The sequence below is a fragment of the Coregonus lavaretus genome (assembly GCF_964263955.1).
Source record: "Coregonus lavaretus genome assembly, chromosome: 4".
Classification (NCBI taxonomy): Eukaryota; Metazoa; Chordata; class Actinopteri; order Salmoniformes; family Salmonidae; genus Coregonus; species Coregonus lavaretus.
The window spans coordinates 24,541,345-24,559,541 of record NC_139991.1 but is presented as its reverse complement, the minus strand read 5'-3'; the positions used below and the strand labels follow the sequence as shown (position 1 = coordinate 24,559,541).

Genomic DNA, 18,197 nt, shown 5'->3' with positions numbered 1-18,197 from the left:
GGTTCTCACAGAAGTTTGAGCATTGCATTATGTTGTAAAACTGTCCACCAAGCCATATCTCCTCAAATGTTATGGCATTGGTTATTGGCTTCAAATGTTATATCAATTGTAGGTGTAAAAAACTTAAATGGGAGGAGATTTAACAAACTATCAAACAAGTGTATAGACCTCCACGTAGATTTTGATTTAGGAGGGAAAAAACAAAAATAAAGATATTAATGGAAAATGTATGCACAAAATATTTATATATATATAAAAAAAAAAAAGGGAAAACAACTAACAGTATTTAGAAAATCTAAATATTTTCAAATTGTAGTGGTCACATACAGTATTTGAAACGTACAATCCCACAGACGTTCTGTTTCCTTCATAGCATGCTTAGCCCTTTTTGCTATCACTGTTCAAGTGCATGGTCAACCTTTCTCTACATTCCTCCCACATAAAAAGCTTTCTACAAAACACAAACCAAAAACGATTAGAGAAACCTCAAGACAACACACCTGACTGGTAAGGCCACTGTGGCTCTATGGGTGGACTGCCTGACTGGAGGATTCTTCCCTCATTGGTATGCTCTACCATGTGTTTCCTTCCCTTCTCCATTCTGCAGACACACGCGTTCCACTCAGCACAAGGTGAACCGTTCATATGCTGCAGAAGGCTGTGTTAATGTCTCATCAAACCTGTCAGAAACTCACTGAACTGTGAAGAGAATATCAACATTACCCAGGATAGTACCTCAAATGACAACCGTGACCTTTACAGTTGCAAAGAGAGAGATGGGAGAAGGACAATATGTTGTGTCAAAAGAGCCTAAAGAATTGAGCTAATGCACTGCTGGAGACAATTGGAAACCTGAGAAGGAATAGGAACACAGAGATCTGCTCTAAACTTCTGCCAATCAGCCAAATCCCTACCCTGTCCTACACGTAGAGGATGATATCAGGTTCTAGCTTCAAGCAGAGTAGGGAGGATGTATGATGAAGTATAGGGAATTGGGTAGAGTTTAGGAGAAAATGGATGGCATCTGAGGATAAAGCTACAGTAAATGTACTGGTCGCTAAATAACCAGGCAGTCTCCTTAGCGTGGGTCGTACATGTTGGCCAGTTTCTTAAAGCGTGGTCCCCAGTCATTGAGGTAGTCATAGTCCTGGTCGCTGTCTGAGCTGGCTGAGGCGATGGAGCTCAGGCTGCCTGCCAGAGAGCCCTCACCCTCGTAGTCATAGATCAGAGCTGTGTCGTAGGGAGGGACATTGGGGTCATGGTCTGCTGCCTCCAGGCCCTGTGGAGACACAAATAGACAAGAAATAACAAATCTAATCAAATGTTATTGGTCACATACACATATTTAGCACATATTAGTTTCTCTCTGCGGATTTGGACCGTTCTTATTTCAACTGACTACAACAACCGGCCATAGCCAGGGCCATAATGGAATCCTCTCTCACATCGTTGATGAAGTCCTCAATGTCAGTGGGGTCCGCTGGGGGTTTCCGTGGATATGAGGGGGAGGGCAGGTTGTCTGGGTAGTCTTTCCTAAGTGGCTGCTTTCCCCTGGGGATGCCAGAGACTGGAGGGTAGAAGGATGTTGGGAATGGTCCCACATCTGCTGGGTTCCTCAGTAGGTCAATGTTGAAGGCATTCTAGGTAGAGAAAAGGATAAGAAATAGTGTCTGTAGGACAAGATAGGCGATAATGTCACCAGATAACTGGGTTTTGCCAGCTGTAACGTGTTATGTTGTCTGACCTCATCCTCCTCTCCACCACCCTGCTCGTCATAGTTCAGGACGTTGTCACGGATGTCATCATCTGAATCCCCCACCAGCAGCCCTGCTCCTTTCTTGATATGATGCCGTCTGCAGTTACCCACGGCTACAGCCAGGAGCAGCAACACTGAAAACACAGAGACCCATCTCACTGCACAGAAACATTTGGAAAATGGTGTGTATTCATGTAGCTATGTGTTTTGCTCAGGTGATGTGAGGGTTTACATGAGGTATAACTTACATAGAAGGAGTGCGATGCTGGCCATGATGACCAGTAAGGCGATGAAACTGACACCAACTCGTGTTCCGAATATGGCAGCAGCTTCGGTCTTACATTCACCGTCTTTCCCACACGGACACACAGTCACATTGACCTGAGCGTATGCACTGAGACTAGGGGTGCCAGAGTCTGTCACCAACACGGTGACAGCATATTCCCCTGTCTCTAGCTCTACCAGGGGTCGCAACACTGCATGAGTCTCTGGAGAGAGAGAGAGAGAGAGCGACACACACACAGACAGACAGAGAGAGAGGGAGTTGGAATGAGAAGAAGACATAGCATACTACTCCATAACCCATCCTACATGGACTAATGGAGTATCTAATCCTGTCGTCGCTGTATATAGTCCTTACCATTGACCTGTATGATGGTCCAGTTGGCAGACACATTGATGTCTTGCAGGTGGAAGGTGAAGGGTTCAGCGTGAGGGGGCAGGTCCTCATCCACAGCAGTCAGGAACAGACCAGATGTCTCCCGGCCTGACTCGCTGCACACCGTCCCCATCAGGGGGAACAGCTGAGGGAGGAAGTCATTGGTCTCCCGCAAAGTGATCACCAGAGACGCTGTGGTCGAGATTCCACCACCATCTAGGAGGAAATTACATCATTATTCACTGTCACTTCCTGCTTGACCTGATGTCTCCAGTTATGTGAGGTGAATCAGTGGCTAACTCTGGATATTCACCTGTGTCTGTGACTCTGATGACTGCATTGTAAATGTTGTTCTTGACGTGAGGGGAGCGGACATTGAACGGTTTCCTAGCTGTAATTTCTCCAGTCTCGTGATTGATATTCAACCATCCCTCAGGATCTCTGAGTATGTCATACCTGATGGAAATGACAGTAATGTTTTAATTTCCTTATAGATACAGTATATAAACTTATAGATTCTTATATATTCAGTGTAAACACAAATTAAGATTCACCTATCTTACTTGAGTTTTGCATTATCAGGATCGTAGGCGATGTTACTGGCCAGCACGGTGCCAGGGACCACAGACTCAGGAACCACGATCTCTATGGGGTCTTTATTGAAGCGTGGGGCCTCGTTCTCGTTCACCACGGTCACCACCACCGTGGCACTGCTTACAGGGTCCTTGGGGGCCTTGATGCTGAGAGGGTTCACATTCTCCACCATCAGAGTCAGAGTATACACCTCTTGGGACTCGTAGTCCAGAGCCTGCAAAAAAAATGCTGAGGTTTTGAAAGACAACTTGGATGGTGTGGGTTTGACAGTACCAGTCTAAAGTTTGGATACACCTACTCAAGAGTGTGCAAAGCTGTCATCAAGGCAAAGGGTGGCTACTTTGAAGAACCTCAAATATAAAATATATTTTGATTTGTTTAACACTTTTTTGGTTACTACATGATTCCATATGTGTTATTTCATAGTTTTGATGTCTTCACTATTATTCTACAATGTAGAAAATAGTAAAAATAAAGAAAAACGTTTGAATGAGTAGGTGTGTCCAAACTTTTGATTGGTACTGTACATACCATAAACTACATACCGTTACATATATTTTTTTGTCCGTTTTATGCATCAGTCACATCCTTGAAAATGCCAGCTACAGCCAGTGGATATGTCACAGCACAGGACTCTAACGTGGCCTGGTGACATGCAGCCCAGTAAGTCACCACTAGATGGGGATCCAGTGTCATGTATCAAGGCTTTGACCACTGTGTGTGATCCAAGGCTCTATACTCTATACATGCGCTATATAAACTGGATTAACTGATTGTCATGTTTGTCATTCTAACATGGAGCCAGAATGTCCCCCACACATTCCCTCTCGCCTTCCTGCCAGATGGAGAATGGCTTACCTTCACCACTGACAAAATACCCTCGTTGGTCACAGGGTCTGTATGAATGGCAAAGTTCCCAGAGGGGTTGCCCTTGGCGATGGTGTATTTGGTCTCCCAGTTTCCTGTCCCTGGCTCATCATTGTCTGTGGCGTTGACCCATCCAATCGCAAAGTCTACTTTGTTCTCCACAGCTGACATAGTGTACTGAAGTCAGGAAACAGAGACACAAAGAAGTTGTGTTGTGTTTTAGTTTATATAAACACATGTGAATGTGTATGTCTATATTTTGAACCTGGTCTGAATGATGTGTCCATATTGTTTATGTTATCTGATAAAAGTAAATTGATGGAAAGGCGCTAACAGCTTCTGAGAGATGAAACAGTGAAACTCACCAGGTCTGGGGAGAACCGTGGGGGATTGTTGTTGATGTCAGTCACATGTATGACTGCATTGGCAAAACTGGTCAACCCCATGCCTGACATGTCAGCAACCTGCAGTTTCAACCTAAAACCTTTAACCACCTGTAAAGAATGCACAGAAGTTCCCAGTCATTTATGTCACATACAGTATATTCTGTTACATGAATTAGTTTTTCCTTTCAAACACCTTTCAAAATATTGTGCTTATGTTGAACTAGAAAGGGTATGACCTAAATAATGGGTCAATGAGAAGACAAAGGAAGACCCCCTACCTCCCGGTCTAGGCCCACGTCTCGTGTGTAAATGGACCCTGTCTCGTTGTTGATGCCAAACATGGTCTTATTGATGTGGAGAGGCGGGATGCTCTCCTGGCCAATGATGGAGTAGCTCAGGATAGCGTTGTCTGTGGTTGGGTCGTCAGCATCAGTCGCAGTCACAGACATCACAGATGTGCCTATTAAAACAACTTCAGTCACTCTCTCAGTTCACTACCCAATCAGTTGACATTTTGTGTATCAACTGTGTGTACATCCACGGTGTGTGTAGGTGATGCATGTGTTTACCTGGTACGGAGAATTCAGAAACAGACCCAGCAAAGTCTTTCTGGGAGAAGTTGGGCCGGTTATCATTTTGATCCAGCACTACGATCTCAATTGTGGAGGGATTCTCTAGTCTCTCTCCACTGGGCGACAGGGCAAAGGCTTTCAGCTATAGAAAACAGAAACAGAACATAACTCATATGTTTCTAGACATCGTCTTTTCATTCATAGTGTTTGCTGTTCTTACATGATTCTCAGTTTATTGACTGTGGGTCTATATTCGGCTGCTCGTGTAGGCCTACGAAGCAAGCACTCCACTATAGTAACAGACATGTGCTCAACTTCCCGTCTCACTCAACCATGACAGTCAATGTAATAAAATCGCAGTGGTAGATGTTTAGTTGAAAAACATTGAATTACATGCTAACATTGAATAACATGCTATTATGTTGTGGGACATTCCTTGTTACCCAAACAAAAGAAGGCTTCTGGCTGACCTGCTGTGACATAGTGTAATTTGCGTGTGAAAGGCAACAGTGCTAATGTCTCTCCTGTGAGTTGTACCGTGAAGCTTCTGTATTTCTCTCTGTCCAGGGGAATCATGCTCCTGATCCAGCCCGTTTTATCGTCTATCTCAAACAGGTCCTTAGGGTCCTGGTCAACCCCTGGTCCTTCCAGCTTGTAGATCACTTCTCCGGTGAAAATCTTGTCTGATTTGATCTGGAGGAACAAACAACACAGGAAGGCTGGGTGAGAATCTCATTGTAAGGGTGAGAAGAGAGTGAACAGAACAGAACAGCACATAGAGTACCAGATGTGAATTTGGTCACTGATGGGAACTGAGAGGGAGAACAACAGCACATGAGTGGTTAGTGGTTCTGGAGGTCAGAGAGGCCAGCGTGGCTCTTTCATTCTCAGTTTAAAGGGCTGTCTGTCTGGACAATAACCATGTTCACTCAGTCTGAGAGCAGTGGGTTGTCTAGATCACGTGACTGATCTTACATACCATGTTTGGTAAGATCAATTTCACCGGACCAAAAAGTGTCAGTGTTACCCTAACATTTACATTGTAGTCACTTAGCCAACACTCTTATCAGTTAATGTATACAATATAGAGGCCCTAACATCAGTATAGATATGAGATGTCATGATTCAGCACCTGGACCAGGTTTTCGGGGACCTGCTTGCTGTTCTCCAACACCCTGATTGGAGGGATGATCCAGTCCCTCTTCACCCTGCTCAGCCCCCCACTGCTCTTCTGTCTCCATGGATACAGGATCGCTGGGTTCAGGTCCTCCCTCCCCGCTTGGCCGCTGCTCCAGACCTGGGGGGAACAGAATGGGATTAATTTAAGAAGGCCATTATACACAATTCATTCAATGGTAACTTCAATTTAGATGGTCTGAGTGAGGGCCATACATTTCTGGATGAATTGAGTCATTTAAATCATGATTCATTTTCTTCATGTCAAGGAGTACAGAACCCAAATCAATTTTTATATTTTTGGTAGTCATGTTGTGGCTACTAATATCAGTTGGTGAGGGGTGCAGCAGTTGGCCTCTCTCTGTGGCCTTGTGGTGGTGGAATGGTGATCCCCCCTGCCCCATCCCTGATGTGGAATCCACTGGGCTGGGGCGGGTGAGGGGGTGGAGAGGCATGGGTTCAGGTTTCACACACTACATCTCCAGTGCTTAATTTGTAAATTGGGAGGTGCCGGAACAAAAAGTGAGCCCGAGAGGGGGGTGACCTGGGTAGGGCTCTGAGGTACCGGAACGCATGAAAATAAATCACCTTTGTAATAAAGCAAGGCGCTTGCAGAAGTTGCACACATGGGGAAATTATTTTGTAGCCTAGGGTCCGGGAAGAATGTGGCCTTTTATAAGTGCATTTCATGCAATTCTACATCATATTAGATGACTGGAGACTTTACCTCACAAATGATCGAAATGACAGGCTACTTTGACACTGACAGACCGAATCTGAGATCAATACAAACGACATTGTCTTGAATCCATCAATAGCCTAGGCCTAGGTGTGTGGAGAACACCTTCCTAATATTGAGTTGCCTCGGAACAGCCTCGATTCATTGGGCACGGACTCCACGAGGTGTTGAAAGCGTTCCACAGGGATGCTGGCACATGTTCATGCCAATGCTTCCCACAGTTGTGTCAAGTTGTCTGGATGTCCTTTGGGTGGTGGACTATTTTTGATAGACAAGGGAAACTGTTGAGCGTGGAAAACACAGCAGTGTTGCAGTTCTTAACACAAACCTGTGCGCCTGGGACCTAATATCCAGCCTGGTCTCATAGACTTAGTAAATGTAAATCCGGGTTTGAAATGTTGCGTTTGGTATGGTTACATAAGACAGATGGTTACTTAAGGCAAAAATGAAGGTAGGGTGGTTGGTCGGGGTGGATGGGTGGGACAACCTTAGCATTTTAGCTAATTAGAAACTTTTCAACTACTTACTACTTTTTAGCTACTTTGCAACTACTTAGCATGTTAGCTAACCCTTCCCATAACCTTAACCTTAACCCTTTTAGCTAACCCTTCCCCTAAACGTAACCCTTTTAGTTAACCCTAACCCTAACCTTAACCCTATAACCTACACTCCTAAACTTGACCCAAACTTAACCCCTAACCCTAACCCCTAGCCTAGCTAACGTTAGCCAGCTAGCTAACATTGGCCACCTAGCTAGAATTCGTAATATTCACGTACAGAATAATACGAAATGGTCTGAGACCAGGTTGTACTACCATACCCCGTTCAAAGGCACTTAAATCCTTTGTCTTGCCCATTCACCCTCTGAATGGCACACATACACAATCCATGTCTCAATTGTCTCAAGGCTTAGAAATCCTTCTTTAACCTGTCTCCTCCCCTTCATCCACACTGATTGAAGTGGATTTATTAAGTGACATCAATAAGGGATCATAGCTTCACCTGGTCAGTCTATGTCATGGAAAGAGCAGGTGTTCTTAAAGGTTTGTATACTCAGTGTATATTGTACACTGAACAAAAATATAAACGCAACATGCAACAATTTCAAAGATTTTACTGAGTTACAGTTCATATAAGGAAATCAGTCAATTGAAATAAATTCATTAGGCCCTAATCTATGGATTTCACATGACTGGGAATACAGATATGCATACAGTGCCGTGAGAAAGTATTTGTCCCCTTTCAGATGTTCTCTATTTTTGCATATTTTTGATACTGAATGTTATCAGATCTTCAACCAAAACCTAATATTGTCTCACCCAATGTTCAAGAAGGGACTTTTTCCCCTTTATTCAGATTACAACCCCTCACTTTCAGGTATTTGAAAAGGAAATCATCTCCCAAATATCACTATTTCTAAAACAAGCCATAGAAAGTTGGTTGCAATTTCAATTTAATCCTCCAGTAATGACAGAACAAATATTGCAACAAACATTGTGGTTAAACTCAAATATACTAATTGATTAAAAAAACTTTATTTTTTTAGAAAATGTTTTTAAAATGTATAATCTTCGTAAATGATATTATCGGTAGGAATGGTGGAGTTATGTCGCACATGCAGCTAACAAAAACATATGGAAATGCCTGCTCTACCCAAAATTACAACCAAATAATTGCAGCATTACCGCAAAAATGGAAGAGGAAAGTGGAACGAGGAAAAAGTAAGGAACTTGTCTGTCGGCCTTGCATTAAAGAACATAATTGATTAAAGAAAATTGTGATAAAACATTTTTTTTACCAGTTTCATTTAACGACAAAAAGATTGACAGCCGTCCCATATAGATTGCACAATAGTTAGGAAGAGATTTTTGACGTACCGATTCTATGCATTGATACGCAAAACGACGCTGGATTCAAAACTTAGAATTATATACAATTCTTGCTACCAATAGAATGTTATTTGTATGGGGGATACAATCTTCCCAGCTCTGCAGATTTGGCTGTGAAGAGACAGAATCATTAGATTATTTGTTTTGGTACTGTCCATTTGAAGCTTGTTTCTGGACACAGGTCCAGGAATGGCTGAAGGATTGCAATATTTGCATGGAGCTGACCCTGCAGATAGCACTACTGGGTGTCATAGTCAATCGATCAATAATATAATAATACTTTTAGCAAAAATGTTTATTTTCAATTCACAAACTGTAGAAACAATTAGAATAGAAAGGTTCAGACCTTTTGTAAAACATCACAGTACAGTTGAAAAATATATGGCAAATAGAAATCCAATATGGATGGTGTTAAGAGATAGATGGGAGGTGTTGAATGGAGCTGAAGGATGGGACTAATAACAACAACTAATAACTACAAGATAACTAGTGTAAGACATAATGTGTAAGACATAATGTAATGTAATGTAATAATCTGTGTCCATAATAAGTATATAGGTTATATATTGTGAGCTTTTGTGAAAGAGCACAGTTAGAAAGATATGGAATATAGAAGCATACCAGATGGACATCATGAAAATGATCGGAGGAAGTTCAGGAGTAAAAACAAACAAAATATAATTATTGACTGTGTCCATAAAATGTATATGGTATGTATAAGCATGAAGTAGAGGCCTAAGCATTGTTGTTCACTGGTTTACTCCAATTAGGGAAGGGATGGTGGGGTTGGAAAGTAATAAAGGGAAATATATATATTTTTAAAGGATATGTATGTATATATATATATATATATATATATATATATATATATATGTAAATGCGTATATGTATGTATGTGTGTATATATATATATATATATATATATATATATATATATGCGAGAGAAAAAAAACATATGGGGGATTGGAAGTGATGAAGACAATTACATTGATGGAAGTTACAATCTATCTGCAATATTAAAGCTGATCTACCCCCTGTTAAAACAAATATATATATATATATATATATATATATATATATATATATATATATATATATATATATATATATATATTAGATAAAGGCAGCCTGAGTTTACAAATAACAAAAAAAATATGATACTTATGATCAAGGTGATACAACACCCAATTCCCCTGTGTGAAAAAGTAATTGCCCCCTTACACTCAATAACTGGTTGTGCCACCTTTAGCTGCAATGCCTGCAACCAAACGCTTCCTGTAGTTGTTGATCAGTCTCTCACGTCGCTGTGGAGGAATTTTGGCCCACTCTTCCATGCAGAACTGCTTTAACTCAGCGACAGGGTTTTCAAGCATGAACTGCGCGTTTCAAGTCCTGCCACAACATCTCAATTGGGATTAGGTCTGGACTTTGACTAGGCCATTCCAAAACTTCACATTTGTTGCTTTTTAGCCATTTTCATGTAGACTTTATTCTGTGTTTTGGATCCTTGTCTTGCTGCATGACCCAGCTGCACTTCAGCTTCAGCTCACAGACAGATGGCCTGACATTCTCCTATAGAATTATCTGATACCGAGCAGAATTCATGATTCCTTTTATTAAGGCAAGTCGTCCAGGTCCTGAGGCAGCAAAGCATCCCCAAACCATCACACTACCACCACCATGCTTGAACGTTGGTATGAGGTTCTTACTGTGGAATGCAGTGTTTGGTTTTCGTCAGACATAATGGGACCCATCTTGTCCAAAAAGTTGACTCAAGCTTGCCAAAAAGCACCTGGAAGCACCTGGATGATCATCAAGACTTTTGAAAGAATGTTCTATGGTCCGATGAATCAAAAGTATAACTTTTGGACGACATGGGTCCCATTATGCCTGGCGAAAACAATTACACTCATGTTCATTCTCATTCTCTATCACGCACGCTCTGCCTTTATCTCAAACACACACTCAAGACACACTCAGACACACTCACACCAGCTGTCACCTATGGATTTAGTTCCCGTGCTTTCCCACCCTCTCTCTTACTCACACTTACAGACTCTCCTTTATGTTCAACTCTGCACCTGACTAGGGGTTGGGGGTCACCTTATGAATCCGCTCTCGTGACAGAATTCCTCACACACACACATTCCTTAAGAAAGACACCGCCTGTCATCACTCCTCAGGAGAAAAAGCTCAGCATTTTGTGGTGACAAGATGATCACAGATATTGGCAGATAAGTATTGTCTATGTAAAAATTTACTTGCTAAAAAGATACAGAAAAGGTAACACATTTTGTTCTCATTCAGCTTTTCATCATCAATCTTGAAGTCTGTAGGAACAACTTGTAATAACATGCTAATACAACTAAACAGAATATGTAACATTGACCATAGCCCATTCCTCACATGGCTCTTTCCATACATAAAGACGCTGATATGAGACATACATTATTCGATTTAATCTCTATTGTGTAATGGGACAGGGTGGCCCTTCCCTGTCCCTTAGGCCTGGAGATATGACACACTGGCACTTTGTCACGCTGCTGTAACGTAGAGTCTGAGGAGAATGCCAACCATGAGTGCCATGTGCAGGCTGAGTTAGGAGCAGACTAATCTTAGAGTACTCTATATTCCTGACCCCGACCCTAAGCCACTGGTGTAGCCCTCCCTACGCTCATACAGAGATGTTTACACTCACATACCAGGCTAGACAGCAAAGCCTTCTCACCTTCCACTACCGCTCTGATCACAGATCAGAGATCAAGCTACGGCCAGTCAGAGGCCAAAGGCCCTGTTCAATCAAAATCTGTAACTGGATGACCAGTTAAGACTGAAACAACATTCCTGTTGAATTCCTGATTCAAGTACTCTACAAAAAAATTAACTCTGCAACTTATGAATTCAAACTTTTTTGTTGTGGGGTTACTGGTTGTGAATTAATACAACAACAGCTCAGGAAGAATAACTAAAGTAAAATAATAGCATATACTATTAGAAATAGATGTTGCGGTCTAGCCTTGTGAACCAGAACTGACCACTGTGCTCCTGTTTAGTTTCGTGAGATCAGGATGTTGAATGGGGCTAGAGGTGTACATCTGATAATTTGGAAAGAGCCTGTTACATCGGAAGACAGACCCAGTTAAAATCATTGTGTTGATCTCCTGTGGTCTGAACTCCATCTGGGTGGCAAACAAACCCAGGAGAGCTCTGTAATGTCTTAATCTCTTTTCCAGTTCAGCGCTGACTGGGCTACACCTAGGAGTCATCTTACCAATTAGCACCAGTCACCTCTGACAGCTAGGGTGAAGGACAGCACACCCTCCTCTTTCTTCTCACCAACATTAACTGTTTTAGGGACTTTTCCCCAGATACTTTTACACCTTGGCCTCTCACCCTGTGGCCAGAGAGCAGTTAGGACAGTTGCCTGGTGCCTCATGGGGGTCAACACCCCCGTTAACACAGTGAGGAGTACTGCACTCTGAAGTAGGTAGGTAGGGTAAGGAATCTTTTTCTATAAGTCTGCTGTTGACATAAAGTGTCTCGTGGTACCAAACCAGACAACCTCATCATTTATACACAACCTTTCATTTGTTTATTTGTGTTGATTTGCAGCCTGGTTACTGACGCGGCCAAGAGGAGGGAATAAGCTGGCAAACGTATTGGGGAAGTTAAAGTATCAGAACATATGTGTTATTGCGGTCAGTGTTACTGATATCAAGGGCAACACCAAGCTTGATATACAACTATGCAGAGTATCTAAATAAGTTTTATTTCAAAATCACTGTGTATTTCACAATCAAAGCATCCAGGATCTTATTCGCAGTTTGATATAACATTTACAGTCAAAAGGTTTGGGGCAACATTTCAACGTAATAATCTGTTGCTGTGATGAAAATATTGCTCAGACTGAGGCCACACTGAGGAGCTGAAGTGAGACTGTCACACTTTCATGGGTAGTGTCAGCAGCAGGGACCCTTGGTAACTCGCTCTAACTGTTGTCTCTAAAAATAGCTTTGAAAGTGTGCCAATCTCTCAGACACATTTAGATCCTGCATTTTGTGAATGAAACATAGCTGATAGGAGACCAACATCTGTCCCATGGAGTGGATAATTATTACTGAAGCTTGGTAGATAGAACATTATACCGTAGTCTACTATAGTATCCAAGGATGAAATTATTCAAATTCATTATGTTGAGTCAAGGATGCTCAGTCAGGGGAGGGATTCACACACACACACACACACACACACACACACACACACACACACACACACACACACACACACACACACACACACACACACACACACACACACACACACACACACACACACACACACACACACACACACACACACACACACACAGTTATACACACACACAGTTATACACACACACACAGTTATATCTTATCTTCCAGTGGAAAGCTTCATCATCTCAATAAAAACATAATGTGAGTTCTGCTACAGGTGCTAAGACATAAACATCTAATCTCACTCTGAAATATATAAACATCATGATGTACAGCTTGGATGTGATGTCACATTTGTAGGTTTACATGGGCTTAGGAGGGCTTTTGGAATGTTCCAGAGCATACAATCGGCTAGCCATAGTTGCCATCTACAGGTATCTTCCTTGCTGGGCACCATAACCCTGCTCTCACCTTTTTTACCAGAGTAATACATTCCAATCAAGTCACGCATATGGCTGGGTCAGCTGGTCCAAACCATGGGAGGGATATGGTGGGGGAGCATGACTGATGCCCTTCCCTAGAGTGAGAGTTGTATATCTTCAGAGCTATTACTAGCTTGCACCAACTGTATGGGGTATGTCATGAGAGTAGTAACTCTGTTAGAATTTTGATTTTACAGTAGTAGCTGCTGTGTGATAACACACTTATTTTTGCTTAATTCACTCCATTTACTGCAGCAGGTCATAGTCAGTGCAAGAGACACAGATATTTACCGTTACTCATACATATCTAGACAAAAATATAAGGCTTTTACAATTAGAGTATGCTCTTGCTAGAGTTCCAATTCTATGTCTGCTTTGTTATGGATTCAAACAGTAAGTCATAGCTTTAGACACGTGCCTCTCTAAAATAGAATATAAAATAGACCCCTGAGGCAGCCATGTGCTAGCTGAGTGGAGGTACAGTCTGTGTATGTGAGCCAGCCAGAGTGCCACAGCATGAGCAGGAGGGGAAGAGGGAGAGAATGCAGGCAGCATGCCTGACAATCCCTCTGGCCATGGGGTGGAGGGTCAGACAGGTGCCTCTGTTCCCCTCATGGTCCCCCTGCGTCACTGTTCCAAAGGTTCATTCAGTGTCTTCTAATGAGCAGCTATCTACCTCCCTTCCCACCCATTCAGCTATGGCTGCTTGGGCCTCCTATGATTGGGGGTGCTAGCCAGGGTTTCACGAGAGCAGATGTCTGAACTTCATGACTGCTGACCTAATGAGGACGATGAGAGTTACTTAGGACTCCACTCCCAGAGTGTGGGAGTGAGAATAGAGCTTGTTAATTTGGCGTGGAATTGTATTAAAGCCTGAGGGAGGTTGTACCAGGACCGAAACCACTTCCTCATCTCATCATGTCCCCCTTTCTTTCGCTCTCCCAGCTCTGGCTCAGGAGTCTTCCCACCAGCACCACCCCTACCACCATCCCCACTACCACTACCCCTACCACCACCCCCCCTACCACCACCACCACCACTACCCCTTCTTCACTCTAGGGTCAGTCCTCTTTCAGAGGGTCATGATAGAAGTCCAAGGAAAGACCATTACCGTGCCCATTAACACTGCTGTTTTTGTTCCGTCGGCCTTGTCTGCCACTGCTATTCCCTTATCTCATTCAAAAGAAAATACATTACCTTTTGTGTCAGAGAGAAAACATCCTTTGATGCAAGGCATAAGGTGCTCTGAATGAGATGAGTGTCCCATTTCAAAAATGTATTTTCCTGTTCCTTTCCATGTAATGTTTGTCACATCTGTTGTTGTGAACACAAAGACTAAATGGAACCTGTTTTCTAACAACATGAAGAGACCCTATCCGTTGAAGGGTCACTAATTGGTCAATGACTCAGCTGGTGGTATCACCAAAGCCTGTTACAACATTGGCTCTTTCCCAATTCGTCTTTCCTTCATCTTCGTGTCCTTTCTCCTCACCTCACATTGGAGGAGAAGATCCAAGGCCCCTCCACTCAGATCTTTGAGAAAGAGGTGAGGAGAGTGGATGCCAGCAATTAAGGAAGTATGAATTGGGAAAGAGCAATTGGGAAAGATCATCTCTGGTAACAGTGCACTGACAGTGTGGTTTTAATGTTGAGTCTGCCCCTGTAGTGGAGGCCCTTCCTGTTCCTGAAACCCAAGTCTGTGTAAAACAGAAAGCATCCACACAGACAGAACAGGCCTGTGATTCAGACGCTGAGCAGCTGTACTGAGTGATTTCTTCCAATGGGCATGAACTCAGCACCGGCTGCTGCTTTATGGATGGATTTGTCACTGATTTCATGGTTTAGGGAGTGGCCGACTCCTCTTTCCGCTGCGGGGATTACTGAGCGGGACAAATGGCATCAAGTACGCATCTGGGAACAGCTGCTGGCCAACATGACCGCCTCTATGAACAGAGCCCACATTCTGTAGGCATGCAAGCAGGCCAGTTCAATACAACCCTCTTTCTTTCCCAGGGATATTCTCAAAAACAACACAGCCTTCCTCCCATAGGAGTATATGTAGTAGGTGTTCGTGAAACCTCATCAGCCACTTTCCACTCACTGGGTTGTAACACCTCTGGCATTTCAACATGGAACACAAACTCACATAGGTTACACTTACACACAGAGCTAAAATAGTTATCTGATGTACTGTATGTAACCAGAGTAACTAGGATCCTCAGGTATGAAGGATCTTGTTCTGTGGTTTTAGGTCTCTCACAGCAGTCCACACACAAATAGATTACTGGAAGTCAATGTATAGTCCAAATCATGAATGTGAATGTATGGGCGTTCAAGTGCAGAGTGGGCATTGAGCTACAGTCTATTGTTGGTGGTCCTGGTGTTCATGTTCTTTGGTACGTGTTTGTACTTAAAGTGTATTGCTTTCAGATTACACATTTTGTGATGCAAGCTAAGCCCCATGGGTTGCGTCATCACATACCTGTTCCTCTAACTCTCAGTAAGACACATGGCCAATGGCTGGGGGCAAACTGTGACTAACTGGCATTCCCCACGGCTGTTTCATTGATCTATTACCACCATCTTCTACAGCTGATGTCATTTACCATGTGGTTCTCGAATTGGATACGCTAATAAAGAAAATGTGACTCAGCCCTTACCCATTTCAAAACTTTGTCAGCATAAAAATGTACAGTAGGCTAAACATTTTGCCATCATCAATTTGAAGCCATTGCTTAAAAAATTGTTTGAAGTCTTGTTATCCATACGTTTGGAAATTAATTTAGCTGCAAACCTGCAACATCCATAATGATTTCAGGCCATTCAACAGAAGAGGTTACTGAGGGCCAAATGTCTCAGTCTCCAACCTGGGTTCCATTACATGTATAAACAGCCCTAGTGACTGAATGAGTTTTGTTAGTAAAATGTCTGTTTACAATGTCATCCATTATGGGTCTTATAATGGTGTTGATGACAAGCCTGCTAACAGTGGAGCCCTGATTTCCGCCTGATGTATAAAACATCAGCATTCGTTGGTCATTTACAAGAGTATTCATCATCTGATCTACAACGGTTGTGAAATGTTTAGATTAGCCAATAGCCATGTTCACCTCTTCACATGATGTTTATCACTTATATTGATGAAAATCAGTTTATGTTATGTTAAACAAAGCATATCATTCAAATTTAAACATAAACCATAGATTTACTAAATAAACAGTTAAAAGTTTGTCCCACAACAGCCAACCCCTAACTCCTGCACTGTGGAAATATAGGACAAACACAGTTAAAACTGCTTCCACTTGAATCACAATCAAACTGCTTTAAGTAACACATATACATCCAAGTAAAAGTCTGACAAGCAGACTGTGAGAAAATATCAAATGTAGTCCAGTTGGTAGAGCATGACGCTTGTAACGCCAAGGTAGTGGGTTCGATTCCCACGATCACCCATACGTAAAATGTATGCACGCATGACTGTAAATCGCTTTGGATAAAAGAGTCTGCTAAATGGCATATATATTATAGCTGAAATGGCTCCAATTCTGTGTGATTTAAGAAAGTGTAGGCCATGAAGTCTATAGAGAGAGACACTACAGCACTATAGTATAAGAGTTCCTACCTGACAAAGGCCAGCCACCAGCACACACAACACTGCCAACCCCCTTGATGCCATCTCCTGTGCCAGCAAACAGATCTTCTCAGCGAACTCCAACACGTACTGTACCCAATGACCACGGTGGCACCTCTTTCTCAAACTAGTTTTAGGAGAAGCTCAGGGTTCCTGGCAGTACTGGGCAATGGAACCAAATGTCTCAAATCCAAACCCCCTGTGTGTCTCTCTCCCTCTCTCTCTCTCTGGGCAGTGAGTGCAGAGGCGATTGAGTGACAGCACATGTGCGCTGGGAGGGCTGAAGTCTGAAATTCTAACCCCCTAGCCCTCCGAGTCTTCAACTGGGACACACCCCAGCTATGGGCAGGGAAGTAGGGGGTCACTGGATGCAGAGAGAGAGGGAGGGAAAAGGCGAGAGAGAGAAAGATGGATATATAGAGAGAGATTGAGATAGAAGGGGAGATAGTAAGAGCAAGAAAGAAAGAAAGGTAAAGAGAGGGACAGAGAGGGGGAGAGAAAGAGGAAAGGAGAGATGGAGAGATGGAGAGAAACAGAAAGATAGAATGAGAGAGAGAGAGAGAGAACGAGATAGTGAGGGAACGAGAGAGCGCACGAGAGAGAAAGAGGGAAATGTGGAGGAGAGCGGAAGAGCAGCTGGTGGCTGTGCTGTGTTGAGAGAGCCCTGGTGAAGGTCAGTCCTCAGCAGCAGTGTTCAGTCTGTCACTGCTCTGCTCTGGCCTGCCTGCTGTCCCTGACCCTGGGCCACACAGCCCAGGAGGAGCCTCTGCTGTCTGTACATACTCACACTCAACCATTCACTCACCCTCAACGTACTAATAAAATATTCACTGTCGCAAACAGAACACATGTCCAAAACTACGTCATCTGACTGAACTCCCTAAATTCAGTTAGTGAAGGTCCTCTCTCTACCGTTCTTAACAGGTCATCTGCTTTTCCCTAACTCTGTCACAGACATGAGCCTGTTGCCCAGCTGGAGGTAATTACATGTCCTAAGAGTGAATATGGAACCTTTACTGTCCATGCAGTTCTGTTATGTGTATGTCGGGCCTTCAGAAATACAGACCATTTGCCCAACACCCTTTCATCTCCAGCTGTTTGGAACACCATGTCAAAGCAGCGGGTGAAGAAGATCTACTGCTCTCTGTGCATTATACTATGACACTTCTTTTATGGCAGTGGGGAATCTTTCAACATGCTGAATCTCTCAAAAAGCATCCTTGAAGGGTGCTTGACTCTGCTGTTGTGAGGAGT

General features: G+C 43.0%; 1 protein-coding gene across 1 annotated transcript; it reads right to left on the bottom strand.

Moving 5' to 3' along the window:
• Positions 1 to 1,078: 1,078 nt before the first annotated feature.
• On the bottom strand, positions 1,079 to 17,724 carry LOC311128596 (cadherin-15-like; the record flags this gene model as incomplete). Its single annotated transcript, XM_084160778.1, has 15 exons — positions 1,079 to 1,279; positions 1,446 to 1,640; positions 1,745 to 1,890; positions 2,005 to 2,244; positions 2,397 to 2,630; positions 2,728 to 2,870; positions 2,978 to 3,222; positions 3,867 to 4,052; positions 4,241 to 4,369; positions 4,540 to 4,721; positions 4,831 to 4,975; positions 5,371 to 5,526; positions 5,966 to 6,130; positions 16,935 to 17,033; positions 17,650 to 17,724. The coding sequence occupies 15 exons, from the start codon at positions 17,722 to 17,724 to the stop codon at positions 1,079 to 1,081; spliced, it is 2,541 nt and encodes an 846-aa protein (XP_084016904.1).
• Between the last annotated feature and the right edge of the window lie 473 nt (positions 17,725 to 18,197).